Below are 13328 nucleotides of genomic sequence, written 5' to 3' on the forward strand. Positions count from 1 at the left end.
ATCTGTTGATTTTGAATATGTTTGGAGAATTACATCGTTAAACTCTTTGAAAATGATTGGTGGCCATGAAAAGGGCAATTTTGTTTGGTTGTTGGGTATTGTTTGTTCACTCCACCAGTGTTTACCGAGTGATGATGACAGAAAGATGGTAAACAGTCGTTGGATGGTACGTGTCAGATGAAAGACACCGAAAGTAGAATGAGATATGATGAAAATCGCCCTCTGTGACTTTAGACGAGATGCCTCCTGTGTTATGTATGGATGAAATAAAGAAAAAAAAACTCACCAATGCAATATAAGATAATTACCAATACCGAACACAATTATCAATTTTCCTCATCAGTAAAAACATGTTATTTTAATATAGAGAAAACATATTTGAAATGGAAAAGATAATTTTTATAATTTTTACTTTCTGAGTGTTTGAACCCAATGCGAATTTTAATTGGATTAACAACACCTAATACTATATGTAGAGCATATGGGAAATAACTTTTTCGAATATTTCTTCACTTTTCCAATTTTTTCTCGCCGCATGAACTTTCCTTGGGTGAAAATGAATACAACAAAACAGACAGCTTAAACCGAACGTCCCGTCTCGAGCGGGAACACACCTTGGTTTTAATTTCTGAAAACTGAAATAAATCGTTTCATATGTCAAGTCATTTTTAATACAACTGCTACCATATATAATTTGACAATTCCACTTGTGCTAAATTTTTCACAATATCGGTCATCGATATTCACGATCAGCCATTGATAAGGAATTTCACGAAGCAACCAACATTAAAGTTCCAAATTTAAATTTTAATTGCTAGAATTAATCGTATCATTCACCCTACATACAATATAAAAATGCCCCCGACTTGCATATATTTGCAATGCCGGTTTCCCTCGGGCACCTTGGTTTTGATGTCTCTGTTAGGCAACCCATTTTGGTGGGAACAAAAGCTACCCCTACTTTCATGTACTTGTAATGTTGATTGATTCTTTGTTTTTAAACTTTAACCTTTGCAGTTCATTCGCCTCTAACTTGCAATGTCGATTTTCCCCCAGGCAGCTTGGTTTAGATGTCTCTGTTAGGGAACACATTTCGGTATTCCATACTTTCATGTATTTGTAATGTCGATTTCCCCCAGGAAGCTTGGTTATGATGTCTCTGTTAGGGAACACATTTCGGTAGGAACAAAAGTTCCCCCTACTTTCATATATTTGCATTAACGATTTTCCCCAGGCAGCTTGGTTTTGATATCTCTGTTAGAGAATCGCCGCATATGTCGTCAATTTCGACAAATTAGAAGTGGATATTTCCGTTAGGATAGGGGTTGAGATTTTTCAATTGTTCGATAGTTAGTTTCATGACATATATTATTTTATTCAATATGAAAAATTGTTATGGAGTGCCGAAATCGATTGACGCAAAAATTTCATCAATCCATCATGAAATGACTGAGCAACAAGCGTTTGAAATTGGACAATTTTGACGATTTTCTCGATTTTCTATTTTCATTGTACCCCAATATGTTCCCGAAAGACATAATCTTACGTCAAAACTTGCAAGTAAAGCAAGCAATTCCACACAAGTCAAAACGTGCGATCCCAAGCGTATGTCTTACAGATTTCTTCCCGGTCCTTAAAGTGTTAATAACTATTTTTACTGCGAACCAATCGAATCGGAAATTCTAGAAGAATTGTTTGATATATTATACATTACGATTCCCTAATCCGTAAACAGTTTAAATTTAAAAAAAACTGGAAGTGGGTTATATCTATGGTATAACCGCAATGGTGACGTAGGACTATCGTTGATTTAGTGATCATTGAATGAATTAATAAATGAATATTTGGGGGACTTCGAAAACGAGAGCGTTACGTTGGAGGTACAAGGTTTTATGCATCCAATATTGAATACGAAAATATCCTACTGATGGGGAAGAATAATCTTCAAAAGCTTTCCTGCTAATTGCACTTGATTGAAAAATCACAGAACTAAATGTATTTGGTCGCAGTATTATATGGATAGAAAACATTAAAATAAACTCTTTCGCTTGCATGTAATTTTCAATTCCAAGGGGAACTGCCTGATTATTTTGCAGCAACGACGTCCTTCCGGATTCTCCTCGATTCTTCTCGAAATCCACCAGTGGTTAGTTAATGCTAACTCGATAACCACCTGTTGATTGCACTTGATTGAAAAATCACAAAACCAATTGTATTTGGTCGCAGTATTAAATGGACAGAAAACATTACAATAAACTCTTTCGCTCGACCAGTGGTTAATGCTAACTCTAGAACCACCCGTTAATAGCACTTGATTGAAAAATATGTGTTACATGGATGGAAAACATTAAAATGAACTCTTTCGCGTGAATGTATTTTTCAGTTCCCAGCGGAACTGGCTGATTATGTTTCAGAGACGATTGAATCTTTCCGGAATTTTCTTCTTCTTCTTCTTCTTCTTCTTCTTCTTATATGGCACTAACGTTCCTAGAGGAACTCCGCCGTCTCAACGTAATATTACTTGCGTCATTTTCATTAGTACTTAGTTGAGATTTCTATGCCAAATAACACGCCTTGAATGCATTCTGAGTGGCAAGCTCTAGAATACGCGTGACCACAGTGCAAGTCAGAGGAAATTTCATTGAAGAAAAATTTCCCCGACCAGAACGGGAATCGAACCCGAACCCCCGGCATGCTAGGTTTGACGCTAACCACTCGGCCACGGGAGCGGAATTTTCTCAATGCTGAGTGGCATCCAAACGAAGAGTCCCGCGCGTGTATGTGTGTGTGTGTGGCGGCTACTCCGATCTCTTCCCGGGGAACCGTTTGTGGCATCACTCTCCACCTGATGGATTTCCTTCTGGCCTAAGGTGCACAAACAGGCTCTTGGTGACACCGTTCATCCGCGCTTTCATGATACACGAAGAGCTTCACCACAACAGTGACAACATGCTCCAATCGCTGTTCAATTATAACTGAGTGGATTTCCGAGCAGCGCTCGCTTATATACCGATTGGTGATTTCAATAGCCTGTTTTGAAAGCAATTTTAAGACTATTGAAACAAGTTTTTGGATCAAAAGGTAACAAGTATATAACGCGTAGACATTTTATCTTTCGAATGAAGTGTTTATTATACCGTTTCGTTCAGTTGTTTAGGAGCTATTAACGCTCAAAATCTCGGTGTCCGGCGTAACGCTTTTGTTTTCGAAACTTTGATTTTACACCTCGGTATAGAAATGAAAGACGTAGTCCTACGTCAAAAAATAGAAGCACACTCAGCGTTCGTTCGTACGTTGGTTCGTACACTGTAGAGATACGAGATACTCCGTCTCGCTCTAGCTAGCGAGCAATCAGCAATCTCACCTAATGTATATGTCACACACAACGGTTTTGCTAGACACAAGCTTCAAACGGTTCAAACGGTTCATGGTTTGTAGAAATGAAACTCAAAGCATAGCAACAACATATTTGCGCTCATACCGTTTCAATGACTGCGCAATTTAAACTCTTACTCGTATCACATTTTCAGGTCTTCTGCAACTCCTGTGCTTTTCAATTGTGCCCTCAGATATATGATTCTTGTATCAATCACTCAGTTAAAGCCCGTTCGAATTGCTTTAACGATCGGGACTGGTTCTGGGCAGGGAATGTCATAATGTCGACTGAAGTCTCTTTGTATCGCAATCACTGATTGTTTTCATATAAGGCGGCTATGATGGAGCCCTGATGTTCACCCGACCAAACTATTATAGTGATTGAAAAAAGGACCTTAAGACGGCATGGCACCGGCCTTTCTACCCCATCTCTAGCCAAAGTGAAAAACAAGCGAATTGAATGAAGCAATTCAGTGATCTTGCGTCAACACATTGCACTTCACTAGTCAAAAATATAGAAATTCTAATGAAATCATCAAAATCAACAGCAACGTGAATAGCAGATTTATTATCTCATCCAACGAATAAATGTTCGAAAGGTGACTAACTAATCTCTGGTGAGAAACAATTTAAAGCATGGGTTTCCAAATAAATCGCAGTACAACAGTGCATTATTACAAATATTTTATAATATACTCTAAAAAAGCTACAAATTGATAAAAAGACAGGACAATCCAAAATGGTCGAAAAATCAAAAATGTTTTCAACAATTACACATGGCAATAAAGTTTTTTTTACCCCTTTTCAAGCTTTTTTTTCTTTTTGATATGGTTGAAACTTGTTATATGAGAAATTTAACCATACGCTAATGACATACACATAGCTGGAAGCCCTTCAGGTTTTTAATTGCTGCTTAAAATTATTAAAAATAAAAAAAACCCCAAATGTCGTTTTTTTCTTGTCACCCTATCTTAGTGCTGAGCACCTTAATGGGCATTTTTTTTTTCTCTTATAAAGGCGAAATTGCAAGTGAGACCTCTGAAATTGTGAATGGTCTTTATGGTGCACATACTGTAACTATAAAATACGTACAATTTATTTTATTTGTTTTTTTTTTTATTTTAATTTTTTTTATATTTGTTTGGTGCAATACACTAAACTTTCGATATTAAGTATTTTGAGTTGTTCAATTGCAAAATTGAATTCGCTGATGGTTATATTTCGGTTTTTGAGTTGACAGAGAAGCGATATTAGGTATGTACGGAAAAGTGATTTCATTCATAAGTGGTAAATTTAAATTATTGAAATAATTGCACTGATAGGGTTCAAATGGATAGTCACATCCATAATCACATCCAACGCATGATGGAAAGTGAAAGGAAGATAACATAATTAATAAGGCGAACAGGAACTTAGGTTTCATAATGAGAGCTGCAAACAACTTTCGAGATCCTTACTGTCTCCGATCGCTTTACTACGCCCTTGTTCGATCTGTCCTGGAGACGGCTTCAGTGGTATGGAGTCCATATGCGCACGTGTGGATAAAAAGAATTGAAGCTGTTCAATCTCGATTCATTAAATTTACATTGAGATTTCTACCATGGACTAACTCAGCTGACCTACCACCGTATAAGGACCGTTGCCGTCTGCTTGGGATAGAAACTCTGCGTCAAAGACGTAGCTCGGCAAAAGCTTTATTTGTCGCCAAAGTACTACTGGGACATACGGATTCCTCCCACATTCTTGAACAGTTTAATTTAAACGCACCGACTGTGGTCCTACGATCAAGCGAATTTCTGCGACTAGAATTCAGACGAACCGAATACGGAAGCAATGAACCGATTGTATCGATGTGTCGTGAATTTAATTATGTGTTTCATTTGTTTGATTTCTGTTGCTCCGTGGATGAATTTGAGTACCGTTTGAAACGTTTCAACTTGACAACTTGATGTTTTATGTTTTCGACTATTTATTTAAATTTAATTATAATTTCATATTCATGTAGACTGTAAGTCAGATGGATCAACTAAAAAACATTTTTAAAAAAATTAAAAAATAAGTGTGTAAAATATTATTCAACTCTTTTATATATTGCTTTCTTTTTTTGTTCACTGAGAAAGAGCGAAATAATTTCGAGCGATAAACTTCTACTTCTATAAAACATTTGGCCAGTTATTTCGAAAACCAGTATATTGAACTGTAAGAAACTGCTTTTAAGTTTTGGAAAACATGAGCTTCCAAAGATACAATTGAAGTTTCTCTAAACATGGTCGTCTTACCCTCACTTCCCCTATGCATATTTAGTCGCAGCTATATATATGGCGTTGTGTGCGTGCGTGCATTTTTCATAACCCGTATGTACAAATTGTATATCTTCGCTACGCTAAAACCTCATTTGTATCTGTGCTTTGGCCCTGTCGCGATGCAATAATCTTCTATTTTTTTAATGCTATGAGGGACGATTGTTTGATGGTGCAAATTATGCAGCCGTGATAATATAAACGAGGAGAGGAGAATAAGGGGGTTTGAATAATGGATCTCTGCTGAGGCAAATATTCAGTCTTTTTCTACATTGGAAGCAATAAATATTGCTTGTTTTCCGTCATCATAAGAGCTTCGTTGGCGCCTGTGACATTGTTTCAATGCAAACGTGTGCAACGTAATTAGTTGGGGAATCATCAAGTATCGTGAAAGTCGTGCTGGAATGTTATGAGCTATTTGGGTTCCCGTGCCAATCGCAAAACTGCCTTCAACAAGGATGACATTCGCGCTAATCTTAATCATAATGAAACAATGCAACCCTTTCGAGGTATTTAAGATTAACGGAAAGAGTTTATTCCGTTTATTTAGTCACCAGGAAAATAAATGGCGTTATGGAATTTTGCATGTGAAATTTTGCGCTTATCTCGAGCATGAAAAAGTAGTGCATTTTTCGAGGCCAGTATCATTAACAGAAACCGAATTAACAGAATCATCAATCAATTATCGTCAACTGATTCTACGAAAAAACTATTTCAGGGCTTTTACTAAACATTTATTTCTGAAATTTCGCAGCATTAATAATGTTCGAAGTTGTAAACAAGCAAATTGAATAAAATAACAGTGCAGTCCTACGTCAACATTGCGGTCGTGTCTTGGACATAACATCCTTTAATTTATTCATATGCACGATGGATATCTACGTTTGTTTTCAGAGCAGTGTTGATGCAGCGATGATTATATCAAGCTGTTACTCTAATCACCTCTTTTGGTCGGTACAATTTGAGGAACACATATTAGGCTAATCAACAAATTCAACATTTTGCAATCATTCAATTGTTTATCATAAAATATAGTTTTCTCTGTTATGATAGATGCGTAGAAATATTTCCAATCAATTGATACAGATTTGCGATCTATTGAGTAATGGTCGAGGTATAAACGTTTGAAATCTATCATTATTTCCTACACGTTAAGTGTTCATATTTTCATTTCATTCCAATGTAAATTTCGAAATCAGGAAAAATTTTGACTGATCGGGAATCAAACCCAATTTCTCAAAGTTTCCAATAGAGACTTATTTTTAGATATTCTGCATTACAGAAAAACTTCATCTGTTAATACGATAATTTACGAATCTTTTACGTCGGGGCTTTGCTGGGCTCGGATTCGGTTGATGATTATTCGACAGTGTATTGAAAAACTCGAAAATAATTCGAAAAATCGTACAGAAAGAGGAAGTAAGCAATGTTTGATTTCGAGATTCATCGTATGTATTGACTGCATGTACTTCGATGTTGGATCCTCTCGAGATATGCAGAACATGAGTATCTAGAGCGGCGGATCTACAGACGTGTCCCACGATGTTATTTTAGTTTCATCAAGGCTCTAGATCAGGGGTTCTCAAACTATTTTGAAGCGATACTTCCAGACCCCTACAGCCAAATTTCTTACTAGTTTAAAAACTTTGTGGTTGGTTAAGTGGGTACACTTGACATCACTTTCTTATCAATAAATACACAAAAAATTAGTAAATATCATGTGTAACTTATAATTATTAATGCAAATTACTTACAATACATTAGTAGGTAATTCATTTTTGAAAAAAAAAAATAATAAAATCGCATGATGGAGATAAAAAAAAATCAGTTGCACAAACTTATTTACGTTTTTTTACTTGACATCATCTTTTACGATCTTGTGCACGCACATCGACTTGTTGAGTTTTTGAAAAGTATAACAATAATACTATCTACTAAAATATTAGTTATTCTCTTTAAATTTATTCACGTAACACAACTTATACAGTATCTTGAAAGTTTAAAATAAAAACTTGTGTTAATAAAGGAAGTTTGATTTTCAGATCTCGTTTTAGACCCCTGGGAAATCGTCATCGACTCCATGTGGTCTATACCGACTCTCGTGAGAATCCCTGCTCTAGATTAATGAAGAAAGGGATAACTGCTAATTATTTTTTAGCTTTTAGTAAATTATCTGTATTATTATTATGTTTAATCACAGCGAAACCGTCTAACTCAAAAAGTTTTTTTTAGTTATTTTATGTTTTTACAATCCAACAATATAATACAACTTATATATCTCATCAATTTTTGTAAAATTCTACGAAAAATGACTCCCGAAACCCCAAACGCAAATAATAAATATATACATGAAAACATGAAACATGAAAAAATTTATTCAGAACATTTTCCGAACCAAACTGAATCATCAAACAGTGGGGCTTTAATTCGTTTTAAGGTGCTTCTGTTTACAATCTCTGTACAAATCCCTACACGAGAAAAGACTCTGAGAAACACGTTCCACGCACGTCATGATATAACCCTTGTGATTTGGGTACATGAACCAGACTGTGGGATTTAAACAGACACTTTATGACCGTTGTTTTACGATGTCATTTGAAATATGAATACAATATATGCTTATACTCTCAGATACTTTGATTGTACAAGTTCATGTTATCGAGCTGGCTTTTTTTTGTTTCACATCTATATGCATTAATGCAACACGTTATTTTATTCGACTTTGCAGAAATCCCTTCACTCGTCAAAACTCTATGATGTCTCCCAACACCACGGCAGTCATGCTTTTGGGATGTACTGCCATGGCTCTCTGTCTGCTATGTGCGGCAAATGGCTCTCCGATTGATAACAACTCGGGAGCAGATCCACCACTGTTCAGTTCCGAGGCGGAATCTGACGACCGAGGACAGCACGAGAACTCGCCAGTCGTGTTTCAACATATGCTTGCAGTTCGATCCCCCAAATATAACTTCGGACTTGGAAAGAGAAAGTATATAATCACAGATGTGCCCGGAGCAAAGCGACTTCCGCATTACAACTTTGGTCTCGGAAAGCGGGCAAGGTAAGAATCAGAGTTTTTTTTCTGTATTTCGATACTATCTAAAGATTTTTTTGAATTTTCAGTGTGTTTGATTATGAAGAAGAAAGCGTGCCAAGCTGGAACAACGAATACTCGTTAATATCGAAGGACATGCCAGACTATGAGACTATGTCTGCAGAAAAGCGAGCGTCAGGTGAGTTTCTAAAAAACGAACATTTTCAAACGCAGTCATTCTAAACATAGTCCCATTTGCAGGCTACAGGTACGACTTTGGCATGGGCAAGAGACGAACATACGATTTTGGACTGGGAAAGCGTTCATATCAGAGCCAGAGTGATCAGAAGCGACTCCCGAATCGATACAACTTTGGACTCGGTCGTCGTTAATCAATCCAAATTAAACAGCATGAAATCTAGCATCGGTTCCGAATCCACTGGACATACATTGACAAATTAATCGCCCGGCTGACAACATAAATGCCAAACTATGATGTCCGAAATCAACAAAACGAATGACTGCATAACCGCGATCAGCTACTATACCAACGAGAAGTCAAAGCCACATTTTTAAAAAATATGCCCCAAAAACAAAACTTTAAGTATTCTCAATACTGTCTTACTACTAATTTTACCATGTCTATGTAATGTGAACTGTAGTGTGAAGGATCAACACAATCACATTTGAATTCCAACATTGCATTTACATGAAAATAGCAAATTTGTATAAGGGAGACGTGTGCTAATGTGCTAACTATTAGAATAACTCTTTAATAAATTTAAATGGTATACAAATTAACATTTTTAAGTACTCTTTCTGATTCCTAATGACCCTTTCTCATTTTGAGAAGTATGCACTGAAACGAAATTTTATGAAACGCATAAGCGAGAAGAGCCCTGTTGTAAATAGAAACAAGCCTTGTTTTGAGCGAAATAAGGAAGCATAGATGTAAACACTCCATCTAACCATTGACATTTAATCAACCCCAATATACAATACTTTACAAGAAGTTGTTAAATAAATGAATATTATCTATTGCCATATTTCGAGTAAGTGTGTACAAATAATTGGACATGAATTACTGAGAATAAATACTGTATAAATACCAACAAACGAGAAATAAATCTACAACAAAAGTAGAATAATAACTTTCACCTGACTAACTGTTATTGAATATTCGAACTGATCTGTTTCCATTGATCTCATAGTTATACCACCGCTTTTTTCGTAATTGATCGCCTTATTGATTCTTTCACTTTGTTAGAAGTGACTCTACGGATCTTCGTAATGAAGTGCTTCAACGTAAAAAAGCAACTGTCGAGAATCATTGTAATGGCGAATAAAATCTCTACTGCTGGTAAAATTGTAGAGTTGCAACTTCGATTCCCAAGAGAAATATCTATAGAACGAGGGATTTGTTGGATCTCTAACGAAATATGGATAGGCAATATCTAGGGAATCATACAAATTACACTTTCTCCAGCATTAAAATAAAATCTGATTTTGAAGGGGTTTCTCTTAAAAGTTCGAAAAATCCCAAAAAGCATCATTTTTATATGTAAACATACATTCATTCAGTAACGGCAAATAAACAAACAGAAGCACACTAGTAGTTTTATTAATGTTCAAAGACTACATGAGCTGAAAAATGCCGGGATTTTTAATGAAAACAATTGTTTTTTGACCAAAGCAGTATTTATTCCTCAACATAGTTTCCTTCGAGGGCGATACACCTGGTAGTGCGAGCTTCCAACATTTTGATTCCCTTCCTGTAGTACGAAACGTTTAAGTCCTCGAGATATGCCTCAGTGCCACTCTGCAGACTGCCTATTGGACTTGGGAGAGTGCTAATGGTTCTACGTTTCACCCATTGTCACAAAGAAATCCACTCGATAACGCTTCAACAACGCTAAACCCGGCTGTTGAATCATAAACGCGCCGCTGTTTTCGGTCGACGGTCAGCAAACGCGACAACAACTACGCGGATAGCTTTTTGACGTAGAACTACGTCTTTCAGGAAGGGTGCCAAATCAGAAAACAGGTCACGTTTTTGTGAAATAAAGTTAAAGTTAATAACTATTTTCACAGCGACAAATTCTGATACTTTGCACACCAATGGAATCGGAAATTATCTAAGATTCGTTTGATATACTATACAGTACAATCCACTAATGCCTAAACAGTTTGAATCAATGAAAACTGGAAGCATTCTCATTTTTCCATACATTTGTTTTTCCGATTTGTGTGCATTCCCGAACAGAGCTGTCAATAACGAGCAACTGATACATTCGTTTCTGCCCGTTTTCAACATATTTGACTTAAATAAGCCATCCGCGATTTGAAGCCACTCAGCATTCGTTGCGTGGACTCCGACTGGACAACATCGTTACTGGACGAGCTGGAGGGCGAGGGATCGAGTGCCTTTCTCAGAGGGTGGAGGGGTAGTGTTGGAGTAGAGTAAAGTTTTCCAAGGGCCTTTCTCAAGGCTAGAGACGAATGAACTGAAAAAGTTTAAAGGCTCTATAATACAATACCTTACCTGAAGCCACACCACTTCTCGTTTGGTGGTCATCGAAGCTACATGGTTGCCGTAGAGCGTCGAGCGGGAGAGGATTGTTTTCTTGTCGGGTGAAGGAGGAGTATGGAATAGATTTTCTTTCCACAAGGGCCCTTCTCAGGGCTAGAGGTCATTCATACCTAATGTTGATTTTACACACATACACACACAGCTCGAATAACTCGCGTAACTTCACTTTACGATCGTTCAAAACGAGTGGATGCACTTGTTTAACAATTTTTGGATTCGTGGCCTCTATTGGCCTTCCAGAGCGAGGTGCATCTGTCCATTTTAAATTCTTTAAATCACCAATAACTATTGTTCTTGAAGGAACAGAAATGGAATAACATTTAATCAGCCACTGCATTGATTCAGGAGTTTTTTCCATAGAAAAACAATGTTTGATCAAAATATGATATTTTTCTTTTTCCATTTCCTATACGAATGCTCAGATAGTGAGCCTTAAACAATTGTAGCAGAGTGAACTCGCGAGGAAAAAGTGGCAACGATTTGTGGTAAGAAATTGTGAACAGTGAAAAAATCGACAGATGGTTTACGCTCTGAAAATTTAACAGAAAGTTGAGATGTCTCTAAAACGCTGGGAGACATCATATATAATGGGAGGTTCGTAAATAATGTTATTAATGTTAGCATAATCATGGTAAACACGGCGAATGGGATAGAATTTACGAACTGAACATTGAATAAAATATATAGATATAGACGCTGAAAGAGCTGTGGACAAATATTATAACACATTTTTATCGATTTATGTATAATGTCGTTTTATTTTATAACATAGCAAGATGGTAAACTTTAATTTCAATCGAATGTAAACACGATGAACCGCATAGATTTATTTATAGCCCTAGTCAATTTTGTTTTCAGTGGCTTGAATTCTGTAGAATAAGGAGTTTAGAAAAAACTGAGAATAATACTGAGTGCGAAAAGTCTGTATTCGTTATCAGATTGTACACCAATTGGCTACCCAATACTGTAGCACACAACTCCAGCCTGGGTATGGATAAACCGCGAAGAGGAGCAACTCTTGACTTCGCTATCAGGAGCCGGTTTTCTTCGGCATCCGATCCGACGACATACACACAGCATCCATAACCTCTCGATGATGCATCACAAAAGCAGTGCAATTTATACTCTCGACGGTTCTCAGGAAACACGCACCTTGGTACGGTGATCTGTTTTAGTTGTTCCAATTCATCACGGAAAGCTTGCCACCACCGATTTTCATGCGCTGGTAATTGTTCATCCCAATCCAGCCGTTTCGCCCACAATCCTTGCACGAACATTCTGGCACTGATTACGACTGGCCCCAAAAGGCCAAGAGGGTCGAACAACCTCGACATTTCGGACACTACAGTACGCTTGGTGATAACATCGAGCTTCTGAAGAGAAGGCACCTGGAATCCAAATCGGTCGGTTCTCGGATTCCACAATAATCCAAGGGCTTTCGTGATCGCACTGCGGCCAATTTCCAATTGGGGAGAAGTCCCCCAAAATTCTTGGGGAATGTGCTGCAACACACTCGGATCGTTGGCACACCATTTTCGAAGAGTGAATCCTCCTTGAGCAAGAAGATCCTGTAATTGACGACAGGTCTCAGCAACTTCTTTGATATTAACTCCTCCTGCCAGGACATCGTCGACGTAAAATCGTTTCTTGACTACGAGTGCAGCAAGTGGATATCGATCTCCTTCGACCTCAGCAAGCTTGTTCAATACACGTGCTGCTTGGTATGGTGAACATGCGAGTCCATATGTTACGGTCTTCAATTGGTACAGCTTCAGTGGCAGCGTAGACCTCGACCTCCAAACGACCTTCAAAAATTTTCGATCGTCTGGGTGCGTCCACACTTGCCTGAACATTTTCTCGGCATCAGCTGAGAACACGTACCGTGGGATCCGAAAGTTGACGACCGTTGCAAGTAAGGTTGGCTGAACAGTGGGTCCAGTAAACAGGATTTCGTTCAGTGAGAGTTGACCGTGAGATTTACTGCTAGCATCAAAAACGCAGTGCACCCGTGGCCGAGTGGTTAGCGTCT

General features: G+C 37.6%; 2 protein-coding genes across 2 annotated transcripts in view; one reads left to right on the top strand and one right to left on the bottom strand.

The window, feature by feature from the left end:
• LOC129763065 (helicostatins) overlaps positions 1 to 9860 on the top strand; it is an 80041-nt gene extending 70181 nt beyond the window's left edge. Inside the window, exons 2-4 of the mRNA XM_055761813.1 lie at positions 8404 to 8736; positions 8799 to 8908; positions 8971 to 9860. Of these exons, the coding sequence (XP_055617788.1) occupies positions 8429 to 8736; positions 8799 to 8908; positions 8971 to 9101 (549 nt within the window). The 5' untranslated portion in view covers positions 8404 to 8428 and the 3' untranslated portion in view covers positions 9102 to 9860. The remainder of the gene's footprint in view (positions 1 to 8403; positions 8737 to 8798; positions 8909 to 8970) is intronic.
• A 2277-nt stretch (positions 9861 to 12137) lies between these two features.
• On the bottom strand, positions 12138 to 13152 carry LOC129782534 (uncharacterized). The gene is made up of 2 exons (XM_055789666.1): positions 12452 to 13152; positions 12138 to 12168 (listed from the first exon to the last, which is right to left on the bottom strand). Exons 1-2 carry the CDS (start codon positions 13150 to 13152, stop codon positions 12138 to 12140), a joined length of 732 nt encoding a protein of 243 aa, XP_055645641.1.
• Between the last annotated feature and the right edge of the window lie 176 nt (positions 13153 to 13328).

This window comes from Toxorhynchites rutilus, chromosome 1 (genome assembly GCF_029784135.1).
Source record: "Toxorhynchites rutilus septentrionalis strain SRP chromosome 1, ASM2978413v1, whole genome shotgun sequence".
NCBI lineage: Eukaryota > Metazoa > Arthropoda > Insecta > Diptera > Culicidae > Toxorhynchites > Toxorhynchites rutilus.

Excerpts from the sequence above, each read along its gene's own strand:
- LOC129782534 (XM_055789666.1), bottom strand. The coding sequence starts at position 13,152 with ATGTTCAGGCAAGTGTGGACGCACCCAGACGATCGAAAATTTTTGAAG. Across the intron at positions 12,169-12,451 it reads AAACAGATCACCGTACCAAG|AATTCAAGCCACTGAAAACA; the intron begins GTGCGTGTTTCC and ends CTTATTCTACAG.